The 26,007-nt window shown below is 41.2% G+C and overlaps 1 protein-coding gene across 1 annotated transcript in view; it reads right to left on the minus strand.

Annotated features, from left to right (window-relative positions):
- Window positions 1-26,007, minus strand: part of ASPH (aspartate beta-hydroxylase) — a 210,243-nt gene that overhangs the window by 35,952 nt on the left and 148,284 nt on the right. Inside the window, exons 17-21 of the mRNA XM_029923909.1 lie at window positions 25,493-25,643; window positions 22,966-23,102; window positions 17,607-17,705; window positions 15,188-15,277; window positions 9,331-9,468 (exon numbers count right to left, since the gene is read on the minus strand). Of these exons, the coding sequence (XP_029779769.1) occupies window positions 9,331-9,468; window positions 15,188-15,277; window positions 17,607-17,705; window positions 22,966-23,102; window positions 25,493-25,643 (615 nt within the window). The remainder of the gene's footprint in view (window positions 1-9,330; window positions 9,469-15,187; window positions 15,278-17,606; window positions 17,706-22,965; window positions 23,103-25,492; window positions 25,644-26,007) is intronic.

A 26,007-nucleotide genomic window follows, 5' to 3' on the forward strand; every position in this document is an offset into this window, starting at 1 on the left:
ACCAATTTATTTTTTAACATACTTGAACTACAATATAATACCATAGTTTCCTATTTTTTAACAGATTTATTTAGCTATAACTCACATACCAAAATTCACTCAACTAACTTTTATAATATGGTGGTTTTTAATATATTCACAGAGTTGTGCAACCATCAACTTTATTTTATAACCTTTTCATCATGCCAAAAGTGACCCCTTACCCATTAGCAGTCTCCCCCTCCCCCCATCTCCTCAGTGCTGGGCCATCCCCAATCTACTTTCTGTCTCCATGCATCTGCCTCACCTAGACAGTCCATATAAATAGATCAGGCAGATTAAGTGGTCTTTTGTGACTGTTTTCTTCCACTCAGTAGGAGGTTTTTAGGGTTCATCTATGTTGTACCATGCATCAATACTTCATTCTTTTTTATTGCCATTGTGTAGTTATACCACATTTTGTTTACTCATTCATTCATTTAGATTGCTTCTACTTTTTTGCTGTTAGAAATAATGTTATTATGAACATTCACGTACAAATTTTGGACAAACGTACATTTTCATTTCTCTTGGGTTTACCCCTAGGAATGGAATTGCTGGACCATTACTCTGTTTAGCTTCTTGAGGAACTGCCACACTGTTTTCTAAAGTGGCTGCATCACTTGACATTCCCACCAGCCATGTTTGAGGGTGCCAATTTCTTGCTAACTTGCTAACACTTGTTAATGTTCATCTTTTTTGTTATAGCCATTCTAGTGGGTGTTGAGTGGTATCCTGTGGTTTTGATTTGCATTTCTCTAATGATGATTAAATTTCAGCATCTTTTTCTGTGCTTCTTGGCCATTCATAGATCCTCTTTGAATAAATGTCTATTCAAATCTTTTCCCTTTTTAAAACTGGGTTGTCTCTATATTGAGTTATGAGAGTTCTTAATATACTCTGGATACAAGTCCTTTGCCAAATAATGACTTGCAAATATTACCTCTCATTCTGTGGATTTTATTTTCACATTATTACTTGTGGTCTTTGAAACACCGAAGTATAAGTTTTAATGAAATCTAATTTTTCTATTTTGACCTTTGTCACTGTGCTTTGGGTATCATAGCTAAAAAAACCACACTGTCCAACTCAATGGTACGAAGACTAATTTCTATGTTTTCTTCTATGAGTTTTATAGTTTTATCTCTTATATTTAGGTCTTTTCCATTTTGACTTCATTTTTTGTGTATATTATAAGGTATTCATCTTTTTTTTTTTTTTTTTTTTGCAGATGGATATCCAGTTGTCCAAGTTGTCTTTTTGTGAAAGGACAATTCTTTCCCCACTGCACCATCTTGGCACCCTTGTCAAAAAAGCAATTGTCACAAATGTAAGGCTCTCAGTTTTATTTCACTGACCTATATGTCTACCCCAAGGCAGTTTTAAAAATCAGATGTAAGAAGGGGCACCTGGGTGGCTCAGTCAGTTAGCCGGCAGACTTTGGCTCAGGTCACGATCTCACAGTTCATGAGTTCAAGCCCCGCATCCGGCTCTGTGCTGACAGCTCAGAGCCTGGAGCCTGCTTTCAGATTGTGTCTCCTTCTCTCTGCCCCTCCCCTGCTCATGCTCTGTCTCTCTCTTAAAAATCAATTTAAAAACATTAAAAAGAATTTTTAAAAAATCAGATGTAAGAAGAAAAGAGTGACAAGGAAAAAATGTATTCTTTTATGTTTACCCATGTGGTTATCTTTAGTAATGCTCTTTTTTTTTTTATGTGGATTTAAGTTATCATCTAGTGTTTTCATTTCAACCTGAACCTTTGCCTTCTGCCCGGAAGTTGGTCTGCTAGCATGAAATTCTCCCAGTTTTTATTTCTCTACGAAAGCCTTCATTTCTCTTTTATTTTTGAGATTGTTTTGCGAGCCATGGAATTCTTTTTATTTTTCTTTCTGAATTTAAATGTCACTCCACTGCCTTCTGGGCTCTGGTTTCTAATGAAAACTTAGCTATTAATCATAGTGAGCATCCTTTTTCCACAAAGAGTCTTCTTTTCCTCTGTACTTTCAAGACATTCATTGTTTTTTGGCTTCTGATGGTCTAAGAAGTGTCCAGGTATATTTTTTGAGTTTATCATACTTGAAGCTCGCTGAGCTTCTTGGATGCGTTGTGTAATCTCTTTCATCTAATTTGTGGATTTTTGCCCATTATTTCTTCCAGTAATCTTTCTGCCACCTCTCTTTCTTCTCTCCTTCTGAGGATCCCATTACACATATATTGTTACACTTGACAGTGCCTCACAGATTGTTTACTTCATTCTTTTTTCTTTCTGTCCTTTAGTATGAATACCTTTAATCAACCTATCTTCAAGTTTGATGATTGTTTCTTTTATCAGCTCAAATCTGCTGTTGAGCCTCTCTGGTGATTTTTATACCTAAGGTGTTAGTGTTCAATGGCTCCAGATTTTCTATTTGGTTCTTTTCTATATTTCTATCTCTTTATTAATATCCTCTATTAAATGAACTATCATTGTCATAATTTCCTTTAATTCTTGAGATATGGTTTCCTTCCATTATTTGGACATATTTATAATACTGATTTAAAGTCTTTGTCCAGTAAGTTCAGCATGTAGGTCTGTCACGACCGGTTTCTACGGACTGTATCTTCCTATTATGTAATACTCCTCTCTGTGTGAGTTTTGGAGCATGCCTGCAACACTCAGTAAGTTTACAAGTCTGCGTTAGTCTTCAGTTCTTGCCTCTGCTGAGTCTCAGTTAGGCAAAGGCTAAGGACTGTGACTCCCTTGGGTATTTCCTGGGTGTGTACCCCAGCGTGTACATGCATTGGAAAAAATCCCCAGGAGTGTGTCAGAGGTTTCAAAGCCCCTCATGGACATCTTGTTCATCAGATTTTCTTTACCATGCATTTTTCTTTGTGGGGGGAGGGGACAGGGTCTTATTGTCTCAATTGGTACAACTGCCTTGGGCAGCTGTGATATTTAAAAAACTGCCACCGACTGTTTTGACGAACACCCTGACACAAAGCTGTACTTAGGAGTGAGCTCAAATAATAACACTGTCCTGGGAATGAGGCCTCCAAGGAGCACAAGATACATCAACTAATGACAGTGCTCTGGGTGTGAAAGTTTGCAAAATGCCCCAAACCTAATCTGGTGACATCAGTGCCCATAGGCTGTGGGCTTCATGGCTAGAGTTGTGACACTGCCAGTTTTCGAGGCTATCTAGGGCTGGGGAGGAAAGGATGAGAATAAGTCAAGTTACTATTGCACAGATCCTTCCGTTCTTACTGAGGCCGAGCAGATTTTCTTGAATAAATGTTCCTAAAAATTGCTGCAACTCTGTTAACGCACAGAGCTCTGCAAAAGTTGATTTCAACATTTTTTTCCCCAGTGCTTTCATCCCCTGTGTGGGTATTATAGAGTTACAGAGATATTCCCTTGGTCATTCCCAAACCCTGCCCCATCCCCCAGGAGTTTATAAGAGTAATTAAATACTTGAAATGTCAACAGGAACTCTGAACCCTCCAAATGTCCTTCCCTATTTACAGCAAAACTGTCTAGAAAAGAATACTCTTGTCCCTTGTTCCTGAAATAGGGAGGGGGATCTTTTTCGTCTCCAGGCATCCCTCTCAGTGCTGTGGCAGAATGAGACAATTTCCCCACCATTCAGGGGACGCCAGGAAAAATCTGTACCAACTGCTTATATGTAAGAAATGTAAGTGGTAGGATTTTTATATCCCTGGGACTTCTGACACATCTATGAAACAACTGGAGCAAATAAACTTTATTATAGAAACTTATACAACAAATCTCAGTTGTGAGTACCTACCACGTATCAGATACTGTGCTCTTCATGGTGGAATATGATAAGCATGGTCCTGCCATGTTAGAGCATAAGACCTGAGAGGGCTACAGGGAATTAAAGAGGCTGCTAGCATAAAGCGTATGCACTTAAAAAGGATGTATAAGGTGCTTTTGGATACATGCAAGGAAGGACGGCTAACTTATTCTCCTAAAATAAATGCCCACTTTTCTAACATCTCCAGGATAAATACAAATTGGCTGTGAAGGGGACAAGAGAGAAGGGGAAAAGGAAGGGGGAGATGGAAGAGAGACTACCACATGGGATGGTCTGGGGGGAGGAGGAGTTTGGGCTGAATTAAAAACAGCAAAGTGTGGTAGTAAGAAATACGGACAGAGTAATCAACATGGGATTTTGGGAAAAGCTGAATCCCTGACCAAAACTACAGAGTAGGAAAGGAGTATTAACCAAGGGGTTACATGGTGAATTAACTTTCACACTGAATGTTAATGTCTCTATGCAGCTGGAGACAGAACAAAATGAGTGAAAAACCCATTTGGGGAGCACAGCTTTGGTTTTAACAAGAAACTTTCACAGCAGATGAAGCAAAGTGGAAAAGGGTTTTTTTGTTTGTTTGTTTGTTTTTTAAGAAAGTGAATGACAAGAAAGGGAAAACAGAGAGCAGAGTACAGTGTTTGCTTCCGAGGGCGTGTCCCCAGAGAGCAAGGGCACTGAGCCCTGGAGGTCACTGTCCCAACATTCCCTGGGCCTCTTCCTCTTTCCTGACAGAACCTGATTTAGCTTGAATGAGGGAAACAAAGGCAGAAGGAAATGGTGGATAAAATTCAATTTCTTTAGAACCTGAAGCCTACAGACAAGTACTGGAGGTAAATACATAACATTCCTCTAAGGACTCGCAGCTGTCTTAATGTTAATGCTTTGCTGGAGGGAGAAAAGGCGTCAGCTCATTAGCGTATGAACGTCCTTTGAGAAACCTTCCTTCTTCCTTACCCTCCCCCAGCTCACGGTGTATAATCAGTCACTCCTCACAACCCCAGTGCAGCTCTTTCCGGCCAGGAGTCCTCTCCCCGGGCTTGAATAAAACGTTTTTGAACCAACGATGATTCCAGAATTCCTTCTTGGCCATCAGCTCTGGACCGCCCCCACCACTCCAAAATCGCCAACATTCGGGTGTTTACTTCCACTCAGATAATCCATTTGACTTGGGAGAAATCTGACCTTTTCGTGGCTTCAGGAGTTGATCTCTTGCTTTAACCTCATAGCCCCTTGCCAGTAATTCATCCAGAATGGAAATGTGACGTAATTGGCTCAGACTGAAGGAAAAGATTTTTGTTCCCTGGATGATGGAGAGGTACGCTCTTTCTCAGCTGGAAGCTTGCTGCCCCAGGCTGTGGCCGGCTACCTGGTCCCTCAGACTCCTTTGTCACTGTGAGTGCCCATGTGACGTGGTCATGGTATGACCTCCAGGCCAAGGTCTGCTAGGAGGTTTCTAGAAGGCCACTTGGGCCTGGCATGGTGGCTCAACAATGCTAAAAGCTCTCAAACACTTTCTAACCTTCTGTTTCAGGGGCTGCTGGCAGCCATCTTGACATCAGCCAGCACAAGGACACAGCTGGCCAGGGAGGAAGTGCAGACACAAGAAAACCTGTTGTGCAAAACCTCTGAGATTGGCCCTACTGCTAGGCTTCCTTCACTGGAGTCAATCAAATTCCTTGTTACTTAAGCCAAGTTCCAGTTGCAGTTTTGTTACTTGAACTTGAAACCATCCTAAAAGCTATAGTTGGGAAATAAACTCACAAAGAGACCAGGAGGAAAAAAAAAAAAAAGATTAGAGGGTAGAAAGAGAATCAGAAGAGCTCAGTGTGATGCGATCTGAGATAGGATGAAATTTTACAACGGAAAGCATTTCTGACAGCGCTAAATGTAGTAAATTTATCCAAGAAGATGGCTTTCCTCTACTATTTTTGCTTTGGAGATAGAACTTCTTTAAATTTTTCTGCATTCATGGTCACCACACCATGGTTTTCTGACTTATAAAATATTCAAAGTCTAAGTCATGGTGGCCCCTTTACAATTGGGTTATGATGATTATAGTGTGCTTTTACAAAGAAATACAGAACAGGGGCGCCTGGCTGGTTCAGTTGTTGAGTGTCTGACTTCAGCTCAGGTCATGATCTCACAGTCCATGGGTTTGAGCCCCGCGTCAGACTCTGTGCTGACAGCTCGGAGCCTAGAGCCTGCTTCCGATTCTGTGTCTCACTCTCTCTCTGCCCCTCCCCTGCTCACTCTCTGTCTCTCTCTTTCTCTCAAAATAAAATTTTAAAAACCAAATAAATACAGAATAAACATAGTCAAGCAATGCTTATTTAATGCAAGTAAATTGAAATCACATTGAGCCTTTTTTTCCAAGTAGAAAAAACTCATCAGTGAAATCTTATACATCTTATATATTTTGTCCAAGATGTTCTTTAACAACAACAAAAAAATTGAAAAATGTAAACCACCTACAAGTATAGAGAACAGTATACATTTCAGACATCTATCACCCAGAGTCCAAAATGATCAATATTTTGTCACTCTTGCTTTCCCTCTCTCACCTCCTTCAGATAAGAGGCTGGGCAGCAACACTGGGTGATGGTAAGATGGGCGCTCTCGTTCTCCTCTCTGTACTTCCCCCATTGGCATGGGAGGGTCAGCTGTTTGCCAGACTAGCATCCCTGCCTACAATCTAGGCCAGCACAACGGTCCAACCTAATGTGCCTTCCAAAAGCGGAAGCATTTTGAGTATAAATGAAGAGGAAGAAGAAAAGCAGCTGGGGGTAAGGGAAGGAACAAATGGGTTCTGTAATGCAGAGAAATCCAATATTATCTTAACACCTCAAAAGAGGCTCAGGGCAAGAGATGATATGGTCTCTTAGCTCAATTATACCAGATGCCTGAAAAGGTGGAGCCGTATATTTGTAGGACCACTCAAACTTTTGGAACCTGATGGGAACTAATGGAAGCCTGCCAACCTGAGTGGTCTTGCCCTGCGAGATATTTTCAAATGATATGATGATGAACTAGACTAATTACTAGTGACGGAATGGGACTCTAGTAATGTGCCAGTATCTATTAACTGTTATGATCCTTTGTTATAAGGGATGCATGATAAAAAAATAAAAAATAAAAAATAAAACGGGGTGACCTGTGGTATAACAGGATATACATTTGATTTTTGTCTTGGATTCTTGGCACTGAGCTCCTAAAACCCTTGGAATTTCCTGAATTATACGAGTGTCTTTGTCATTTAGAGGAACCTTTTTGAGCAAAAGGGAGCTTACGTTAATGAGGTGACTTAGAGTGGGGACCCTCAATAACCTCAGGATGGTCACTAGAAAGACCAAATGATCAGAGGGTTAGAACTTTCGGCCTTCTAGGACGAGGAAGCAGGTACTAAGCACTATAAAAACTTGAACAAGATTTGATGAGCTTTTGTGTTGAAAGTATCCACACACCAAGAGAGAGCAACACCCTCGTTCTATGGGGACACAAGTTCCTGCACTCAGAGCCTTCTGGACCTCATCGTAGGTACCTCTTTATCCGGCTGTTCGTCTGTATCCTTTATAACATCCTTCACAACAAATGGAATAACCTACGTGAATGTTTCTGAGTTCTGTGAGCACTCTGGCAAAGTAATCCACCCCAAGGAGGGAGTGGTGGGAAACTCCAATTCACAGCCAATCAGAAGCACAGGTGACAACCTGAACTTGCAATTAACTGGTGGCTGAAATGGGGGCAGTCTTGTGAGACTGAGCCCTTAAGCTGGGGCACCTGATGCTATCTCCAGGTGCCAGGGTCAGAGCTGAGTTACGTTTGTAGGGCACTCAGTCAGTGTCCCCAGAGAACTGGAGAGCTGCTTGGCGCTGTTGGAAAACACATCCTGGCGAAGAAAAACCCGCGGACTCAACAGCAGGATGTTATATACAAACAAGGTCTATATGACAGATTCTTAAGCTGGACTGACGCCCGTCTAACCTATAAGGTAGATGTCATCTCCTACATTTTGAGAAGAAAATGCCATTATTAAACTATGAGTTAATTCACCTCCCACTTTAATAATACATGTAAGAAGAAGAAAGAGCTCACCAAAGCGACAGTAAACTTCTGACCAGCCTCTACCAAAATCACAGACATTCTTACTCTCTGGATTTTATCTACCAAAACAAAAGCTTCCAATTTATTTCTCTCTCTCTCTCTCTCTCTCTCTCTCTCTCTCTCGGCTTTAAGTTGTTAGAATCACTTAGTTTCTTTTTTTTTTTAATTTTTTTATAGTTTATTTATTTTTGAGACAGAGAGAGACAGAGCACGAATGGGGGAGGAGCAAAGAGAGAGCAGGAGACACAGAATTCGAAACAGGCTCCAGGCTCTGAGCTGTCAGCACAGAGCCCGATGCAGGGCTTGAACCCACGAACCATGAGATCATGACCTGAGCTGAAGTCGGATGCTTAATCAACTGAGCCACCCAGGCACCCCTTAGTTTCTTTATCCTACAAATCTGCCACTACATTTTCTAAAAACATTAATGCTCCTCCTCCTTTTTTTTATAGACTCAGAAGTAGTGGTTCTCAAAACATAGTCTGGGGGTCCGTAAGGTACTCCTTACCCTTCAAGGAGGTCTGCAAGATCAAAACTCTTTCCTTAACAATACAAGGATGTTATTTGCTCTTTTTTATACCCAAATCTTTCACGGGAGTACAGTGGAATTTTCCAGATGCTACCTGACATATGATAATACTGCCACTCTACATGACATATATGTGAAGTAGATGTAAGAATCTTGCTTTGTAGTAAACCAGACACCAAAGAGATTTGTAAAAATTTATAAAACATTTCTACTCTTCATACTACATATTTTTGTTGTGAAAACAAGGCTACCTTTTAAGTTATTTATATTAACACATAATGAAAATTTTATATTATTTTTAAAGAAGTTATAAATATTACATTTCTTTAGTTTCAATTTTGAATAGTTATATTGGCAGACATAGCCCCTCATTAACAGACTCTGTGGGGTGCTCCCTAAGTTTCAAGAGTATAAATGGTTCCGAAAGTCAAAATGTTTGAGAACTGTTCTTCAAGAAAAATTCCTTTCTTCACCGTTGAAACTGAACTTTTGGCTAATGGGAGAAAATATTCTTTTTCCAATATTTTTTTTAAAGTTTATTTTTATTTATTTTGAGAGAGAGAGATAGAGAACAAGCAGAAGAGGGGTAGAGAGAGAGGGGGACAGAATCCCAAGCAGGCTCCGTCCTGTCAGCAAAGAGCCCGATGAGGGGCTCGAACCTAAAATTGCGAGATCATGACCTGACCGGAAACGACGAGTCGCAGGCTTAACCCACTGAGCCACCCAGGCGCCCTTCTTTTACCAGCAAACGTCACTGGATATAAAATCTATCTCCTCCCTGACATTCCTCACCATGGTAAGCATTCTCTGACTCTGAGTAGGGAGCCGACAACGATGGGGGAGGTTGAAGTCTGCGTCAGCACTCACCTTCACCAGTTCTGTGTAGCCCGTTTCTTTTGGGGTCCACCACGGCTGGGCTTTCAGTCCGTGGACGTTGTAGAGGGAGCGCTGCCACACGGATGCAAAATGTCCCCTCTTGTGCCCAAGCTCGTACCACTTATAGGCCTGAAAGGACAACAAGACTGAACTCGTAAACGAAGCATTGTTATTAGTTTAAAACCAAAGTGTCACTTTTGTAACATTTAAATAAAGAGTCTGCTAGTCAGGTGCCCAAATCTGTCCCTCTGGTGAGAATACAGTTACTGGATGGGGTTTCCAATGACAACCTATGACTATACCCGCGTGTATGCATTTTAGTGTCGCTCTAGGCTGTGCGCTCCAGTAATGCCGGGTTCATGGTGCGCACACTCTGGTCTTCCTCGGAGGCGCCAGCACAGAGTCTAGGACATATCTGTCACGTGGTGGAGTAAGAAACCATAGTGGGTTGTATCTTTTGGCATTCATTTCTCAAGTTCTTTAAAAGGAAAGTGTAACAATTTTAATAATTTCTTCGAAGATATTTGCATTCACTCAACTGGATTGCTAAAAAGAAATGCTACGTCTTTTCCTTTGTCCTTTCTTTCCATGTCCCTATTTCAGAAGTCGGCCCCAAGGTAACGGAGTATAAATCCTCCACTAAATTAAGTAGACAGAAAGGAAATAGCATTTTGAGCTGGCAATAAATATGGCGATAGCCCACATGAGACTTTTTTAAAGGGGAAGTTTCGTTCCTTTTTGGGTTTTCTGTTGCCATGAGGGATAACATTTGTGGCTTTCTTCTAGTTGTAACATGATGCGACTCGCCTCCAAGAAGACTAGCCTTTTCGGGGACAGCTGGCTGCGGAGCGTGCCGCTCCATATGTCTCCTTCGAGGACTCCCTCACCATCTGCTCCCCGGGGGCCCTCCCCACGGGACTGCAGCACCGCTGTCTTCAGATGGAAGGCCCTCCGGTGCCGTACTTAATAGTATGTCTTCACGACTGCAAGTCTGCACTAACGGTTACTTGTGATGAGTGAGCTCCAACACGGGTTTTGATCAGTTAAACAGAGGCATTTCATATCAGGTGGATGAAGAAGATATTCAAAAAGAACATCTTCATGAAGCTCCAGGTATCCTTAAACAATTTTTTAATCTTTTTTACTTTTTTATTTTTGAGAGAAAGAGACTGGAAGGGGTAGAAAAAGAGGGGGAGAGAGAGTCCCAAGCGGGCTCCACACTGCTAGTGTTGGACCCAACTTGAGGCTGGACCTGAGATATGACTTAAGATGAAACCAAGAGTCGACGGTTACCCGACTGCGCCCCCCGGGTGCTCCCACTCCAGACATACTTTAATGTAACAAATGGCACCTTCTAAACATCTTACAATTCTTAGGTCAAAACGTTTTTCGTTAGAAGAATCAAGTGTGGTAACGGGACCATGTGATACTTTCAGTGACACTTTTCAGGTTAGTACTCACTTTTACACGGGTAATCGCATTTGACCTTTTTAATAACCTCAAATAGTTCCATTTTACAAATGTTGAAACTGGTATTTGAAAAGGCCAACTATCTCGGGGCGCCCGGGGGGCTCATTTGGTTAAGTGTGTGACTCCTGAGTTCAGCTCAGGTCATGATCCCAGGGTTGTGGGAATGAGCCCCATTTTGGGCTCTGCCCTGAGGGTGGGGCCAGTTGAAGATTCTCTCTCTCTCTCTCTCTCTCTCTCTCTCTCAAATACAAAAAGGAATTAAAAAAGATTTTTAAGGAATCACTAAGTATTTTGAACTATAACCCAAGGCTCTGGCAACTTGGTCCACTCTCCTATCTTTGTATCATTAAAAAAAAAGAAAAAACTATCAGAAGTAATATTCTTATTTACCTTTCTCCATATACCTCAAGTTAAGAATGTATATACTTATCATTCTTAGATGTTTTTCTTGAAATACATGTTAAGTTGCAGCCATAAAGTAGTTTCTTTAAAGGCCAGAAACTTAAAATGGCTAATCATTACCTGAATTTCTTCTTAAATAGCATTTTAATTAATACTGAAATTAATTTGACCATTTTAGTTATGTCTGTCCAATTTAAATTTAGGATCTTATTTCCTATACCTTTCTGTGTTAAAGTGAACAACGATATGATTTTTTTTTAAGTGCTTATTTTTTTGTTTTGGTTTCTTTTTGAAATGCTTATTTTTGAATCAGCAGCAATTCATTTTAGGGACCAGGCACATTGTCAGAAGGGAGGAAAAAAATTCTTTTAGGGAAACCAAAGCAGCAAAGCTCACAGCTCTAGTTCAGGAGTGAGAAGTCAGAGTGCAGTCCTGACTTAACAGTGACCCGGCTGGAGGCCTGGGGGAGCCCTTCACTTACAGTGCTGGGTTTACACTCTGTACAGGTCTCTTCTCACACTCAAAGTTCATCCTGCTGGACCCGTTTTTGTATCCCTCTGCTACCTTTCATTTATTTCATTCATTTTTTAATGAATAAACTTAATTTATTTCATTTATTCATTAAAAAAACACTTTTTTAATGTCTTTACGTTATTTTGAGAGACAGAGACAGAGAGTGAGTGTGGGAGGGGCAGAGAGAGAGGGTGACACAGAATCCGCAGACAGGCTCCAGGCTCTGAGCTGTCAGCACAGAGCCCAACGCGGGGCTCGAACCCAGGCACTGTGAGATCATGATGTGCACCAAAGTCAGATGCTTAACTGACTGAGCCACCCAGGCGCCCTTTAATTTTTAAAGAAAAAACCATGAGAGTGATATCTCAGGAATTTTAAAAAATCATCTTCAGTGAAGGTAAAATAATCTTCAATTAATTAGAGGACCCAATGACTTCAGTCAGACTGCTTTCTTACAATACAAATTGCTAGAAAAATCAAGATCAAGTTAGAATCCTCTGAAAAGTTTGTCTTTACTCTTTCCCTTTTATACCTCTAATCAAGGATATGAAAATAAACAGATCACCTGCAGATACCTTCTTACATGTGTTTTATATCAATGTCTTCTATACTTCAAGTTCTTGCCAGGTATGGTTTATACACACACACACACACACACACACACACACACACACATACACACACTCCCACTACACAGAAATAATATGTTGAAAGATCCCCACTCTGAAAAGCCAGGCCCCATCTGGGGCACAGGCCTGTCACGTGTGACCCCCACCGGAGCCTGTGCACGTGGGTCACTTGTGGTGAGAACGGCTGGCTGCAGCTGGTCCACGAGGGGCAAGAACAGCATCACTCAGATATAGGACTCTATTTGCAGTTTTGCATTGCATGTTTTTGGAGCACACGATGTCCTGGAAGAAAGCAAGACTAAAGCAGTGAACAGTGGCCAGGCCTGTCCAGCCGTCTCTGAGGCTGACAACACTGACCGAGCAAGCAGGAAGGTGGGATGTGTCCCGGACACCGGGGAAGCGAACCTCCCAGAACACGGCCCTGACCGCACAGGAGAGAAGTTGGTAATATCATCAAATGAGAGATGGAAGCCAGGAAGAAAAACAGTTTAGAAGAAGACAAGGGAGCTGTCTCTGTCACCTCGTGGGGTGACACTCCACAGGCAGTAGATGCAGGAATCGGGCTCTGAGCAGAAGACCAGCTAGAATGTCGATTTGCGAGTTAACAGAAATACTGACAACAGCTGTGGGTGACCTGCTGGGAGACCATCCAGGGGACACCTGGGTGGCTCCCTTGGTTAAGTGTCTGACTCTGGATTTTGACTCAGGTCGTGATCTCGCAGTTCATGAGTTGGAACCAACCCTGTTAGAAAAACCTTCTTAAAAACCACTTTATTGCCAACCTCTGCAGCACGGAGGCTGTGGGCTTGCTCCCCTGTTGGTGCCTGAGCAGAGCCCATGTGGCGGCACAAGAAGGATGGCTGCCTCCCAATCTGTAAACTCAGGGCGTGACGGTCCCTTCACAATACCCGGTACGGAGACTATGCTAATACGGGTCTCCTATAGGCTTATTTTTCTTCTCCTGTAAGGATGAATCTCGTGAATTTTTAAATTCAAGAACTGTGGTGTTCTGTGCATATTGATGATAATTAAGCTGGTAGAACAGTCCCATAGGTTCAAATCCCAAGCTCTTGACAAATGTTTAGTAGTGAGTTCTTTGCCCTTGAAGTAAGGGCTGTTTTCATCTGAGATGTGAGAAAAAAAATCTAGACTTCTTTTATCTATCTTTGCCCTGGACCCTAAGAAGTTCAAAGACACATTAATTAGTGACAATTACATTTATAGCAATCAGACATGAACATTTATCCAGTGTTAGATACTGCAGCAAAATCTTTTTTATCTTTCTCATTCAAAGGAGGTACCAGGAATTTATATCTAAAACAAAGAAGCAACACAAAAATGAGAACTCATCAGTGAGTTATTTTCCTTTCTTCGCTTCTAACGTCTCATTTTATTCCAGATGAGTGACTGGTAGGTTAGAGGAGAAAGGGACAGACGCATAGAAATGTATAAAGAAAACTGACAATCTTCCAAATCTCTCTTACCGCAAATCAGTTCATGTCTCTAGCTGGCAATTACCCCATCACAAAACCCCCGGCTCTGATGAACCCTCTCTCAAGTGTCAAGTTGGCTCCATGTTCTTATTAATTTTAGAAACCTGAGGCTCTGTTATCTTTTATTTTTATCTGTTAAGCCGACTGCATTTTACTACATATATGGAATGCAATGGTTACAAAGTGTCGAGTGTCACCCTTTTCCCCCTGACTGTAAGGAGAGCCCAACCCAGAAACTCGTGATGATGTAAGGAAGGAAAAGTAGGCTTCACTCTCCACCGACAACCTGTATGTCATGGTGACTGCTGACCGTTTGGTAACTTCAGTATATGATGTCATGATTAATAATCCCAAGTTACATTTAAAGAAGCTGACATTGTATTCAGAAAAAAGCAATAATCGCAGAAAACATGTAGTTTGTTTTAGCGACAGCATTTTCTGTGTCAGAACCTGTCATTACTCTAGCTATAGGTGTTCATCTTGAACTTGGCATTAAAGACCAGAAGGTAATTTACATAAGAAACCATTGGGTTCAGTGTGCTTAGGAATCAGTTGAACAGACTTTATTCTAAAAATAACTACTTTTAAAATCCCCAAAATAAAATAAAATAAAATCTAGACATACTGTTAACATATTTTTAAAATATTTAAGTAATTTCAGAGACAATGCTTCATTTCATCATTTTAAAAATATTTTTTCAGGGCAATGCTGATCCTTTATGCACACAGATCCTTTGTGCACACAGACACACACGTGTGCGCGCACACACACACATGCACACAGACACACACGTGTGCGCACACACACTCACATGCACACAGACACACACATGTGCACACACACTCACATACTTACACACGTACTAAATGAGAGCCTGCTCTTACGATTACTCAGTTAGTTTCTTGGAAGAACCTATAAAAGTCAAAAATCCCCAAATTCTTTCTGGGTTTGTAGGAGTTGTTGGGTTGGTTTTTTTTTTTTTTTAAGTCTGAATAGCTAAATAGCTTCAGGATGCCTCGGTGGCTCAGTTAAGCATCTGGCTCTTGACTTTGGCTTAGGTCATGATCTTGCAGTTTGTGAGTTCAAGTCCCGCATCGAGCTCTGCACTGACAGCGTGGAGCCTGCTTGAGATAGTCCTTTCTGCCCCTCCCTCACTCATACTCAGGCTCTCTCTCTCTCAAAATAAATAAACCTTAAAAAATAGCTAAATAGTTTCAATCACCACCTTCAAACTCTATGCCCAAAATATTTTTTCAACTGTTAATTTCTCCTAGAATTACCCTCCCCCACCCCAACTCTACCCTCTGTTAAGAGAATTAAAAAATTCACACACTCATTACCTCTTTGTTCCCAACCCTCTGCATGGCGTCCCCCAGGTGGAAGTAAAACCTGCCATCATCAGTGCCGGGATCCCCAGATTCTATTCCTTCCTATAAAAAGGACAATGTTAGCGTTTAATGAAAAAAAATTAAATACTAGCTTTAGTTTATTGATTTTACTTAATCTTTATATACCATATGAAAACCTAAGGACCAGAAAGATTCATCTCAATATTAAAGTTTGGCAATCAGGTTATTGGTCAACATTTATAGTGCAAACCCAAAAAGAGGTCATAAAACTAAATTTAACAATACATTTACCATAAATCAATAGTTTTCTAGCCCATTACATTGGTATATGAATCATCTCTGTGGAACCAATCATATTTTGGTATCCCAAAGAATTTCTTGTCTGGGTGTCTATCCCATTTATTTTGCTCTCCAAATCTGACAATACGTCATCTGGAGGCTTCTTATTCCCAAACCAAAATGTTTAGTTTCTCATAAAACGTCTGAAGTGATAGAGACCTAAACGCAAATAGTCTGTCTTTCTACTCAAGACCAATGTGTCCTCAGCTTTTAATGAACTCTTTTACAAAACTTACAACACAATTAAAGCCATTTGGACTCTTTGAAAATGTAATTGTTATTCAACAAGTCCTTTGCTAAAACATTTAGCTGATTTCTGCCCTGTCTCTGGCAGAAGGACTGAACTGAGATGTGTATAAACAATAGTAACATCAACAACAACAAAAAAAGAGTGAGAGAAAAAATACTAAAACAAGAAAATGAATTAGAAAACCAAAAGGACAAAAGTAAAAAACTATTTAAATGTCAAGAAATTTTTCCTAAAAATCTGCATTTTCAGGTCTCTTCATGAGAAACCCATGACCTTCACGGGGAAGGGATTTTATCTGCATGATGTTGGAAGGTAGTAGCGAGGAACAAGGCATCACTCAGGAGAGGAGCAGAGCTGTGATCAGGGTTCTTGACCGACTGGCAGATTAACTAACAGACCCTGCTCTCTGTTTCCCCATCTCTGAAGCAGAGAGAGCACTATTAGTCCCTTATTAGGTCAAAGGAAAAGGAAGGGGAACACTTCCAATCAGAGAAACCCACATGCCCAGAGGGTCCTGGCAGGGGATGTAAAGGTTTGCGGAGGCCTGGGGACAGCCAAGACAGACCGGCGGGTGCAGGCCACCTCAAGGGGACAACACTGCTCCTCTCCTCCAATGTGGGCCACATGTGATCTTTCAAGAAGAAATCAGAAATTTGCATGATTATATAAAACGCTTAGATTCTTAACTAAAGCAAGCAATTAAAATTGTTTTTAATAGAACTATGCTGGCCAAATAAAATATGCAAGCTTTTTGCAATCAGTGGATTGCGATTTGAGAGGTCTGATTGAAGTCACGTGATAGAAAGAGATCATGGAAGCGTGAGGTATACTGCTACTTAAAAAAACAGTTCAGGGGCGCCTGGGTGGCTCAGTCGGTTGGGCCTCTGACTTCGGCTCAGGTCAGATCTCACGCTCGTGGGTTCGAGCCCCGCGTTGGGCTCTGTGCTGACAGCCAGCTCAGAGCCTGGAGCCTGCTTCCAGTTCTGTGCCTCCTTCTCTCTCTGCCCCTCCCCCTCTCATGCTCTGTCTCTCTCTGTATCAAAAATAAATAAAACATTAAAAAAAATTAAAAAAAAACAGTTCACAGGTATTTCATCAGCTACCTGTCTAATACGGATGCTGCCTGCTACATGTTACTATTTAAATTAAAGTGAACTAAAATGAAAGCTAAAAATTCAGTTCCTCAGTCATATTAGCCACATTTCAGGTGCCTAAGAGTCACATGTGGCTAATGGCTACCATACTGGGACATACAAATAAAGAGCATATCCACTGTGACAGAAAGTTCTATTGAAGAGCCCGTAGCTAGACCAAATGTGATTCTGGGCGTCTGCAAGGATTCAGTTAGATAGACAAGAAAAAATGACAGCATATTTTAATCTGAAAACTTCAGCTCTCAGTTTTTTTGGGTTCGACCTGTTTAGGTGACATTTGTTACATACTTTATGTAGGAGGCCATGAGCCCCGTTCAACCTAGACTGAATGTATAAATTGTAAAAGGCACATTTAATGCATTGCCATATTTCAAAGTATTACATTAGTAACTTTTGTCTACCTTTCCCATTTAAATAAAACTAATAACTACAGTTTTAGGAATTTTTTCATAACGTCTTTTCCAAATACTCTCCACTCGCACGGTTGGCATTTCTACATTCCACACTCTCAATCACTGCCCATGAATGTCACGGTCAGAGGGTGCACACTCTGAAGATGAAAAGACTCAGCAGTGCATGCCAATCTGTCGACAATGCATCATCAAGGGACTCCAAATGACTCAAAGGAATCAGAAGATGAAAAAAGAAAAAAGGCAGAGACCGTTACCTTTAAGTAGGGAATGCTCTCAGCAATTTTGTTCTGCGCCTTCAGGATGAAGCCATAATGCACTTTAGCAAAGCCATCATTAGGCGTCACATTCAGAACCTAAACTCAAAGAAAATGGAAAGCTATTGTGACTGACTACACATTCTACAAATGACTGTACAATTTTAATTAGCTTTACTGTGCTTGGGTCGACATTATGATGTTACAGTTTTAAACATTACAGTGTTTTGTCTCATTGTGATATTGGGTTTAAGTGTCTCCATTTCTTGTTGACTCAAAATGTTTGCTCATCTGTTCATCAATTCTTCAAGAATGAAGAAATCTGGGCACCTGGGTAGCTCAGCTGGTTAAAAGTCCAACTTTGGCTCAGGTCATGATCTCATGGTTCATGGGTTCGAGCCCTGCATCAGGCTCTGTGCTGACAGCTCAGAGCCTGGAGCCTGCTTCAGATTCTGTATTTCCCTCTCTCTCTGCCCCTCCCCCACCTATGTTCTCTCTCTCTCTCTCTCTCTCTCTCTCTCAAAAATAAATAAGCATAAAAAAATTTAAAAAAGAATGAAGAAATCACTGAAAAGGCAATGACCATTAAAGCATCAATTGGACAATGCAAATCAGCAAAGTATCTGTCAGTTGATATGACATCAATATATTTTTTTAGGGATCAGGGAAAAACTGCTTTAAATTTGCTGTATTAAAGTCAATTCTGAGTGGTTATTACACCTTTCTTTATGTACATGCTTTACACATTGCCTTAAATAAGAGACAGTTTCGATTTTCACGACCTAAATTTCACAACCCATTTATTTAACATAAATTTCTTCAATGCCCAGACCATTTTGAGGACTGAGGATACAGTGATGGGCAAATCCAATATTCTGTGATAAAACCCAAGTAAATATTTAATTATAAGTCGAATCACTGTTTATTATCATATGCATTTATTATGATTAAAAGATAAATTATGCAAAATGCCTCCAAGTTAAATATTAGCAGGAGAATCAAAACAACATTCCACTTTGAAGCTGCGTAGACAGACTAAGTCGTGGAATGGAAGGGAAAGCCAAAGGTCTGAGCTGAACGAGTGTGGGACAAAGACCTTACACTCATCATCCTTCAGCCTGAGCGGGGAGGGCAGCGGCAGCCAGCCCGGGCCCCTGGCCCTGGACCAAGCGTTCTGGGAGAGGGGACCCTCCGCAGGGCACACTGCTGATACTTTAGGAGTGTCCAGGTCCTGCCTGGTCCGGCACGTCCTCCGTTCACAAATCCAGTCAACACCACCTCCCCCCTACATTCAGCATCATGCCCCTGCACTTCCTTCACCACTGCCCCCCTGCTCTACACCTTATCACCTCTCCCCTGTATTCTCACAGAGACCCTCTGCACCCCAGCCTGCCCTCCTGTAGCCCACTCTCCACAGGGGCCCTGAAGGAGCTCACTGAAGCCAATGTCAGACCTCATCCCTCTTCTGTTCAAAACTCAGATGGGTTCCATTTCACTCAGAGTCAAAGACTAAGTTCTAGAGACAGTCTCTTGGGCTCCCTTGAGCTGGGCCTCCCTTACCTCTCTGGCATCCTCTTCTAAGCCCCTCCCACCAGCCAACCTAAGGCACCCTGGACTCCTTGCTGCACAGCAAGCTAAAGGCACCTGTGCCTCAGGACCTTTGCATGTGCAGTACTCCTTTGCCTCGAACATTCTTCTTCCAGACACCCAGATGGCTCACCCCTTCACCTTGGTGAAGCCTGTGCTCAGAGGTCACCATCTTGGTGAGGCCAAACCCCCACCCCATATAAAACAGATCCAACCTCCCATTCACTAGTCACTCTTCTGACTTTTATTAGGCTGATTGTTTTCTTCACAGTGCTCATCACCATTTGGCTGGCTTTCTTTTCTTTTTCCCACTAAGACATCAGCTGTACAGGGATTGTGTCGATTGCACTCACTGCTGATCCTCAGGCCTAAAATGGTGCCCGGCACCTGGCAGGCCATCAAGGAAGCTGTGCTAACTGAATGGCTGACTGCATGCCGGGCTTCCCTCTTAACCACATTTCTGAAACCACAGACTCTGCTTCTTCTTCACCTTCCAAGCACCTGTTACCGAGCAAGAGCACAATAAATATTGCTGGAATTGAGCTGAATTGAGGCCAGTCATGTTTCTGCCAGCATAACTACGAAGGGACTATTACAATGATCGCAGCTACACAGATGACACTTCTGTCTACTGCAGACACACAATCATCCTCTCCATTAACAAATGTATTCATGCCAGATATTTTAGAATCCACAGAGTTCTTCTGGGCTCTGGACATATAAACATAAATGAGATACACTCTCTTCTCTTGGGGTAAGCCTCAGTCAAGGGAGGAAGGCAGATTCACAAGCAGACAGGGATGATCAACATGGTGGTAGACACAAGGCATGCAGGGGAGTAAAGGGGAGGAGCACCTAGCTCACTCAAGGATTGGTGTGGCAAAAGCCAGGTCTGAAAGGTGTTTAGGAGCTCACCAGGGAAAGGGAAGATGGCGGACGGTGGAGGAGGAGGCACTGAAGGCACGGGAGAAAGAAAGTGAAAACGAGTCATGGACCAGGAATGGCAAAAAGGAATGAGACTGAAAAGGTTAAATATAATACGATTTTTCAGTGACTAGATTTTTTGTAATTAAATGAAGTTTAAGAGTATTTAGAATACTTCATTTCATCTTAAAACTTATTTGGGGGCATGTACCTTTCATAATGTACATCATATAACAGGTATCTTGTATTATTCATAATGCGCATTATTACATAACGAGTATCTTGTATTATTACATAAGCACCATACATAAATACTTAAACATACATATCACACCTATTTGCTTGAGCCTGTTTTGCTGGAAGGCTATGCAAACCAGGAGTGTTGGAAAACCGCTGCCGGGGGCAGTGAGAACCAATGAGGAGTTGAAGCCAAGGGCGGGATGGTCTAATTTGTGTTCTGTGTTAATGAAGGTTGGAAGACAGCAAGCCTGGACAGGATAAATTTACCTTAGTTTAGGCAAGAGAGGATGAGTGCTTGGGTTAAAAAGATAGGGGATTTGAAAGATAGAAGGTAAAATAGTGGACTAAGCGAATGGAGTAGAAAATCGGGAAAACTCTTAATTCTAGAATACGGGTGGCTTGGGTGCTGCTGTTGGGTGCACTGTTGGTGCTGCTAATGCCAAGCAGGACCAGGACCACCTCCAAACTACAGCTGTCAGGAATCTACATCAAACCATCTTAAAGCAAAGTCTTGTTGAGACTGAGAAGCAGCAAAGAACAAAAGAAATGAAAAAGAAAATCCCAGAAAGGAAACCAATGATGATTTAATTTTTATAAATTTACACAAAGATAAAAATCAACATGAAGAAAAGTAGAAAATTACAATATCAATTGTCTTCTGAAAATGACCTTTGAGACACAGACACTTCAGGAGCAACTTTGGGTAAGGAAAGAGCATGCCTTAGATATAGCTTATTAACTTAGAAGTGAGGGGTGGGGATAAAAGGCAAACCCTACATATATTTTCAGTCCATAAATGCTTCTTTAAAAGAAACCCACTCAATTGTGTAATATGGGCCCGTTTTAGACTTCCTGAATCTTGTTATGCTTACTCTGATGAGATTATGATTTCAAATCTATAAATGACAACAAATAAATATTATTTTTCAAAATGAATTAAAATGTTTCACATATCTGATATCTAGTATCAGGTAAAAACAATGAATATTTTCAAGGAAGGTTCTGAAATGAAATCCATAGTGGGTGGGAGAATCTAGTATGCTTTCAGAGCCTGCCCTAACCTCAAGTGTACTTGGTATCCAGCCAATACTTGATCATGAATTTTGAAAGGAAGGAAGGAAGGAAGGAAGGACGGACATCTACAATTCTATCTCCGAGGCCTCTATAATAGGCAGGATAATGGGTATATCTGGATATTCTGATATAGATAAAAAAATACTTACATTCATAAGGTCCTGAGTCATGAGATACATGATTTATCTTTTAAACAAAACTAAGTGTTAGGTTATGGTCATTAGCAACAACAAGCCCCAATTGGACTTTTTTATGACCTGGACGAGGTGAATGGCACACATTTTCAATACTGTAGGATGAATCTACTTTATGCAGATATTAGACAGGTTATAAAAAGCAGCAGTCTTATTTTATCCTCTCAGAAAATAGAAAAATTATGAGAAGGATGAAGAGAAACTTCTTTTGAAATTCAATGATTTTCAGTTAAGCCTCAATACCAAGAAAAGGGGGAAGGCATGGGTAAATGGACCTAGTTCCTAGCCCAAGTCTGAAATCACCATATTCTGATACCATTTTTAAAACAGAAGAAATTGGGGGGCTTGGGTGGTTCATTCGGTTGAGCGGCCAACTCTTGGTTTTGGCCCAGGTCACAATCTTCCAGTTTGTGAGTTCGAGCCAAGAGTCGGGCTTCATGTGGACACCACAGAGGCTGATTGGGAATCAATCTCTCTCTTTCTCTCTCTTTCTGCCCCTCCCCCACTCACTCATGCATGTGCTCTCTCTCCTCCATCTCTTTCTCAAAATAAATAAACATTAAAAAAGAAACCAGGAGGAATCCTATTGGATCACTGAGTAGTAGCATTTTGATGTAAAACATACCAGCTTAAAAGCCATGGACCAAAACACCTAAATTAAAGAATAACAGGTAAATATGTTCCTCTATCTTTTATAGATATATTAACTTTCTCCAGCTTCAAAGTTCATTTGGTATCCTATTTATACCGAATGAATTCCTCACTGGCCAAAGGAGTCACAGTTTCCTAGATTTACAGTTACTTGTGACTTGGAGGTTCTCTATTAAAATAGCCACTATAAGGTAGAAATCCCTTCAAAGGCATCCCTGCTGGAAGATCAAAGAGTCACAGCCCTCCAAGAGGTGAGTAATTTACTCCACATGCCTGAAAGGCTTCTGCTCTGTAGTCTCTCTCTAGATCAGAGTTTTTGTGAGAAAAGGAAAAGGCTGTGCTTTAACATTCATGGTAAAATGGAGTTCTACTTCCTGTCAAGAGGCATTGTTAGAAAGGATGTTTGTGGACTGATAAATACAGTGTTAAAATGATCACAATTATAAGTTGAAGGTTTTGATGTACCAAGTGTGAATTAAAATTAAGATTTTTAAGATTAAGAAGAAAAAAAGGGATGAAAGCAAAATTTAGAGTATGTCAACATAATAATGCTTACTACATTCCCTTGAGCCTAATTTAAAACAAAGAAAGCAAGAGATTCGGTGCAATAAATGCAATTTACAAGTAATATTAAAACTTCATGCTCAGAACAATCTGATGTAGGTAATAGAAGACGGCTACTTGCTTACCTCTTCATATACCTTCTTGGCATTGTTATTGTCTCCTATCAAAAGGTACCCCACTCCAAGGTCATTCTTTAAAGAAGTATCATCAGGAAATAGTTGAACTAATTTCTGTAGAGTAATCAGGGAACCCCTCATATGACCTGATTTGGTAGGACGAAAAAAACAAACAAACCCAGCATCAATAATACATTTTTGTACTGAGAGTGTGAATCATAAGAGACTACTCAACAGAGCCCTCAGACCAGCTTAACTCCAACTCTGTACAGATTTAATGACGGCCTCTTAGGATTTGATCATGCGGTGGCAGTGACTATCTATAACTTCTATTAGCAGGTAGTAAATGTAATACTGATTATAAACATTTTAAAGACATTCTCATCTTATAAATCCATAAACATTTATCTATGTTGAATTCTCTCTTTAAAAAAAAGTTTTACCAATTCCTTGTAAAAAAATTGTTTAGGATATCTTTGGTTTATGATGATTAACTTCAAGATTATGAATGGAGAACAAATAAAAAGTCTAACAGATGTCGAGTCCAGCAGCCTGTATGACACTTGAAAAGGCACTGAGGTCCGCTGCTCTACGGTTTCCAGTTAGGACTATTCTCATCTCCAGGTACTGGATGACCTAATTGTGGAGCAAAGGAGACATCATCTGGTCTTATGGGACCCTCTGGTGGACAATAGGATACTGTGCACAACAGGAATCATGAAAACCCTAGCTTTGGTGGATTTTTAAGGCTATCTGAGGGAAATTTAAACTTTCTGGGGGCCACTGTCACTACTCCTCCCCATAGTTAGAAGTAAGTCGAATCTGGGAAAATGTGCAAAATAAGGCTAGTATACATGACAAAATTAATTGCCCAAAGAGCTCAGTTGCCCACAAACAGTAGTGGCCAAGAGTGCGAGAGGCACATCAAGCTAATGCAGTTGTTGCTAACAGTTAACCTCTTTGGCAGAGACCATCGCCAGCTTACCCCACAGCCTTCTCCCCCTGACCGGCCGGTCCTGGATGGGTTTGCTCGGCTATTCATTCCCTCACGACCGAATCTGACTCTACTCCTCCCTTCCTCCCTACCTGCCCAGTTTAGGTTGATATGTTTCCTCTGTTCCTACACCTCCCCTGTTAACCACCACAGAAGTCCGGAAGGAAAATCCCTGCTTCAGTCTCTGTTCCTTCCACGCTGCATCATGCGACCCTGTTCTACTGTGAGTAAACTTCACCCCCTTGTCACCTTCAACAACATCTTCTCCCTATAATCCTCTCCTCACAGAGCATCCTCTCGTGAACTTGCCTGATTCCCATTTGGGACAAAAGGCCAGAATATTCAAGTGTTAAAGGATGGCTGCGGAAGGGGTTAGATTTATTCATAGTCCGTCTTTTTCTGTTGGGCCCAGAAATGAGGTGAAGCAAGTGAGGTGCTCAAAGCAAAGTTGAAGAGGCTGCCAAAAATTCAGTAATCAAGATGAATACTTCTTTCTAAAAATCAAAATTAATGTAAAAAAATCCACAATGAACAAAATGTCAACATTTTAAGGACAAAGTGAACAGTGCCTAACAGAGCCATACCGGAGACTGAGGCAAGAGGAACACTCAGTAATACTGACTTTGTGCCTAAGGCAAGTGCCTCCCTTGCCTTTTCCACCCTGTATGGGTGCTATCTGCTTTTCTTCTTCTGGGCTGGCTCTTTTGAATATAAGTCTAATGGACTTTCTAAAGGATCTTCTAGTTTCTAATCATAACTTGGGGTTCCGTTCCTATCTGATTGACAGGGTCAGCTGGCTTCCAATATTACTTATATGAGCCTCTCCAAGTGACATCAATAATTGTTCATGTAACTTACCCAGACACTAGCCCCACTGAGCAGTTACACATGGCCTAGATTCTTCCATCTGGTTTACTGAAGACAAGTTAGGTGGGAGAGAATCATAAGCCTGGTTATAATGAAGTTAGGTTAGAGCTAGCCTTACCTGCCTTTGGCATGGAAACCTGGGTCAGAGAGGATGTTTTATGCTGCTCTTTTCAAAGCATTTACAGATTTACTTAGTGGTTTTAAGGTTTTTTTTTCCCCTGTCATTTTGCTTGGGGTGGAGTCAAACTTTATAGGCAAAAGTTTTAGTGTCTGGAACTCTTAATATTCTCTCTATAAAAACTGTTGCACTGATAACTTCAATCTCTTGGAATCAATTTGTTATAGTTAAGAGAGAAAAGAGTTTGGCATTGTAGGAAGAGTTTTTGATTCCAGATCTATTCATGTATTAGCTATGATTCTTTAGGCAAATTATCCAACCTCCCAGCATCCCATCTGCCTCGCTTTAAAACGGTGTGGGGGAAGGTGGTAAAATACTATCTGCATCTTTCTAAGTATTAAGGCTAGGACTGCCAGTTCTGTCTGGGAAATTCAGGAGAATTACCTGAAATCAGTTATGAAACCGAGAGGTTCCCTTCCAGCTAACTAAGCTCTTCTAAGAGTACACTGATTCTCTGTCCAGCATCTGCTGTTGAATGAAGTCTTATTCCATCTCACCCAGAAATTGCTGTCTGTCTGAGCGTCGCTTCAAGGTCAGCTTCAGCAAGTCTGTGGGGACGTCGGGCAGGCTGGCCACCTCCTGGTAGGTTTCGATGGCCCCACGAAGCACCTCATTGCTCCTTCTCTTCTCGGCCAGATCGTCTTCACACTAGAGGAAGTCCCCACACTGGATAAATGTCCCAGGACAAGCTATATTTGTAATCTCCCGAAATATGCACATAAAGTTAATTTCTGGACACGCATTAAAAGCAGAGACAGATTAAAATTTCTTCCTTATCAAGCGATTAAAAAGCAAACCAGAAAAGTAACACAACATGCTATCTAAATAACATAAAGACCAGTTAGCTATCAAGCCACAGAGGAGAAAAAACACCATAAAAGCAAGAGGAGTGAATATAGGCGGGGCAGATGGAGATCTGTATCATGTTCTACATCAACATTACACAGGGGGCTCCAGCCCACACTTCCTGTCCTCGCAGTAGTTTGTGCGTTCACTCATTCATTCATCAACC

Source organism: Suricata suricatta, chromosome 15, assembly GCF_006229205.1.
Source record: "Suricata suricatta isolate VVHF042 chromosome 15, meerkat_22Aug2017_6uvM2_HiC, whole genome shotgun sequence".
In the NCBI taxonomy this organism is placed as follows: domain Eukaryota; kingdom Metazoa; phylum Chordata; class Mammalia; order Carnivora; family Herpestidae; genus Suricata; species Suricata suricatta.